Here is a 2,780-nt window from a genome sequence, read left to right on the forward strand (position 1 = left end):
GGGGCAGCTTCTCTTCCCTGGGGACCGCCCGCCCCGAGATAGTTTCGTATTCGTTTGGGGTCAGGGGGGACCTGAATAGACCTAGTCTGACCCCCGCCGCTGGCCGCAGCCCACGCTGGGCTCACACGACCCCAGACAGGTGATTGTCCACCCTCTCTTTGAATTTACCCAGGGCAGGAGCGAGCACCACTTCCCTGGGAAGTTGGTTCCAGATCCTGGCTGCCCTGACTGTGAATATTGCCTCCTAATCTCTAGCCTGAACCTGTTCTCCAGCAGTGTCTGGCCATTGTTGCCCGTCACCCCAGGTGGTGCAGGGGGGAATAGTGCCCTTCCTAGTTGCTGCTGATCTCCCCTAACGAGTTTGTAACAGGCCACCAGATCCCCTCTTAGCCTCCGCTTGCTGAGGCTGAACAGGGTCAGGTCCCGTCGCCTCTCCTCGTAGGGCCTGCCCTGCTGCCCCCAATCATGCGGGTGGCCTCCTCTGGACCCTCTCCGGGCTGGCTGCATCCCTCCTGAAGTGCGGCGCCCAGACCTGGACGCAGTACTCCACCTGCGGCCTGACCAATGTTGCGTAGAGGGGGAGGATCACCTCTCTGGACCAGCTTGAGATGCATCTGTGGATGCGGGTGCATTGTGGGGAGCCTGGAGCAGGTCCCACTGCCCTTCCTGGTGCTGCTGCCGCCTCAGTTTCCCTGTGGACTTGTGGCTTCTTTCTCTGGCAACACGGCACATCCTCGCGGCTGGCACAGGGCATGCAGGGGTCTGATGCTGTGTGCACCGCCCGGCCTGGCCCAGCCCAGCCCAGACCCCCTGGACCACCCCTGCCCTCTCTCCACAGCTGGAGGTGGCTGCAGGCCACAGCCTGGCCGGCAGGGTATGGGGACAGCGTGGGGGCCCTGAGACCGCGTCTGGGGCCCCAACGAGCCATGACCGCGACGGTGCAGACGCTGCGGTTCCAGCTGCTGCCGCAAGACGCCAGCCCGGGCTGGGCACGCAGCTGTGAGCAGGAGATTGAGCGCCGGTACCAGGTGGTGCCCTCTGTCGTCTGTGCCATGTGCTGCCTCTTCGGCATCATCTACTGCTTCTTTGGTGAGGAAGGACGGGGCAGGGGGTGGGGACAGGGACGGTGTGACCTGGGGTGGGGGTGTCAAGGCAAAGGGGCAGGCAGGAGAAGGGTGCAGTCATCCTCCTGGTCCCTCAGCATGTGGGGGGGCTTGACTCCCTGCCCCCCACAGCCGCCGGTCCACAGGTGTGTGGACACAGGGCAGCACCATGCAGCAGCTGGGCATGATGGAAGTACAGCCCCATGCACACACCTTGTATGCAGCCCATGCAAGGAGGTCACGGTGCTGCACCCCAGGCTGCAGCAGGCCCCAGGCCCCTCCCTGGAGCTCAGACATAAGGTCCTGGGGGTGAGGGTGTGGGAGCCACGGGGAGGGGAAAGGAGGACAGGGCAGTGGCAGCTCAGACCTGACTGACACAGCAACAGCCACAGCCACAGCCAGGGGGGCTTGCTGACAGCAGGGATAAGCTGGGAGAACAGCCCCGCGGTGTCTTCCCCAGCTCAGCCTCGGGCCCTGTCCCTGCCCTCGTACCCTAGAGGGGATGGGGGGTGTGGGGACTGTGGCCTCATGTTCCCTGACCGCAGCCTTGTCCCTGCCCTCGTGCCCCAGTATGGGATGGGGTACAGTGGGGGCTGTGCCCCCATATCCCCCCAGCCAGGGCCCTGTCTCTGCCCCCGCACCCGGGAGGGGCTGTGGTGCAGCCGGGAATCTGGGCTAGGGATGCAGGGGCAATGGCCCCATATCCCCCGACTGCAGCCCTGTCCCTGCCCTTGCACCCTGGCCAGGGGTCCAGGGGTCTATGGCCCGGGCCAGGAGGCTGCGCCCATTCCCCTGACAGCTCCCCCACCTCCCTCTCAGGATACCGGTGCTTTAAGGCAGTGATGTTCCTGACGGGGCTGATGTTTGGCTCCATCGTCATCTTCATGCTGTGCTACAAGGAGCGGGTGCTGGACACACAGCTGAGCGTGGAGGCCTCGGTGGGCATCGGGCTGGGCATCGGCGTGCTGTGCGGGCTGGTCACCATGCTGGTGCGCAGCGTGGGGCTCTTCATGGTGGGGCTGCTGCTGGGGCTGCTGCTGGCCGTGGCCGGGCTGGTGGCCATGGAGCAGTTCTACCACCCGCCCACAGTGTGGGTGCCGCTGGGGCTGCTGCTGGGCGGGGGCCTGCTGTGCGCCGTGCTCACACTGCAGTGGCAGCGCCTCTTCACCACACTCTCCACTGCCGTCTTCGGCAGCGCCGTCATGACCGTCACAGCCGACTACTTCCTCGAGCTCTTCCTGCTGGTGCAGTACGTCTACGAGCGCGTCAAGGCGGCACCCGCCCGACCCGTCTGCTGGTACAGCTGGGTCGTGCTGGGCCTCTGGCCGCTGCTGGCCGTGCTGGGCGTCCTGGTGCAGTGGAAGGTCACGGCCGAGGGCTACTCGCACACCGAAGGTAAGGGAGGGGCCGCAGGCGGCGGGTCTGGGGGTTGGAGGTCAGCGTCGGGCTCAAGTGACTGGGGTGCTGCTTCGGGGCTTAGGGCCCTGGGAGTGACTGTCTCAGTGTCTGGGTATTGGGAACTCATGCCAGGAGTGTCAGCATTGGCGCTGGGGACAAGGAGGATGTGGGGGGGTTGGCAGAGGCAGGGAGGTGGTAGGGAAGGGGCTGCAGGGCCTGGGTGGGCAGGCCCTGGGCATGGGAGGGGGGCCCGGGGGACACGGGTGCTGCCAGCCCCTC

The 2,780-nt window shown here is 65.9% G+C and overlaps 1 protein-coding gene across 1 annotated transcript in view; it reads left to right on the forward strand.

Annotated features, from left to right (window-relative positions):
- Positions 1–609: 609 nt before the first annotated feature.
- The window catches only part of TMEM198 (transmembrane protein 198), a 3,006-nt gene continuing 835 nt past the window's right edge, over positions 610–2,780 (forward strand). Inside the window, exons 1-2 of the mRNA XM_025191526.1 lie at positions 610–1,089; positions 1,923–2,696. Coding sequence (XP_025047311.1) covers positions 621–1,089; positions 1,923–2,696 — 1,243 coding nt within the window. The 5' untranslated portion in view covers positions 610–620. The remainder of the gene's footprint in view (positions 1,090–1,922; positions 2,697–2,780) is intronic.

This window comes from Alligator sinensis, unplaced genomic scaffold (assembly GCF_000455745.1).
Source record: "Alligator sinensis unplaced genomic scaffold, ASM45574v1 scaffold673_1, whole genome shotgun sequence".
Lineage (NCBI taxonomy): Eukaryota > Metazoa > Chordata > Crocodylia > Alligatoridae > Alligator > Alligator sinensis.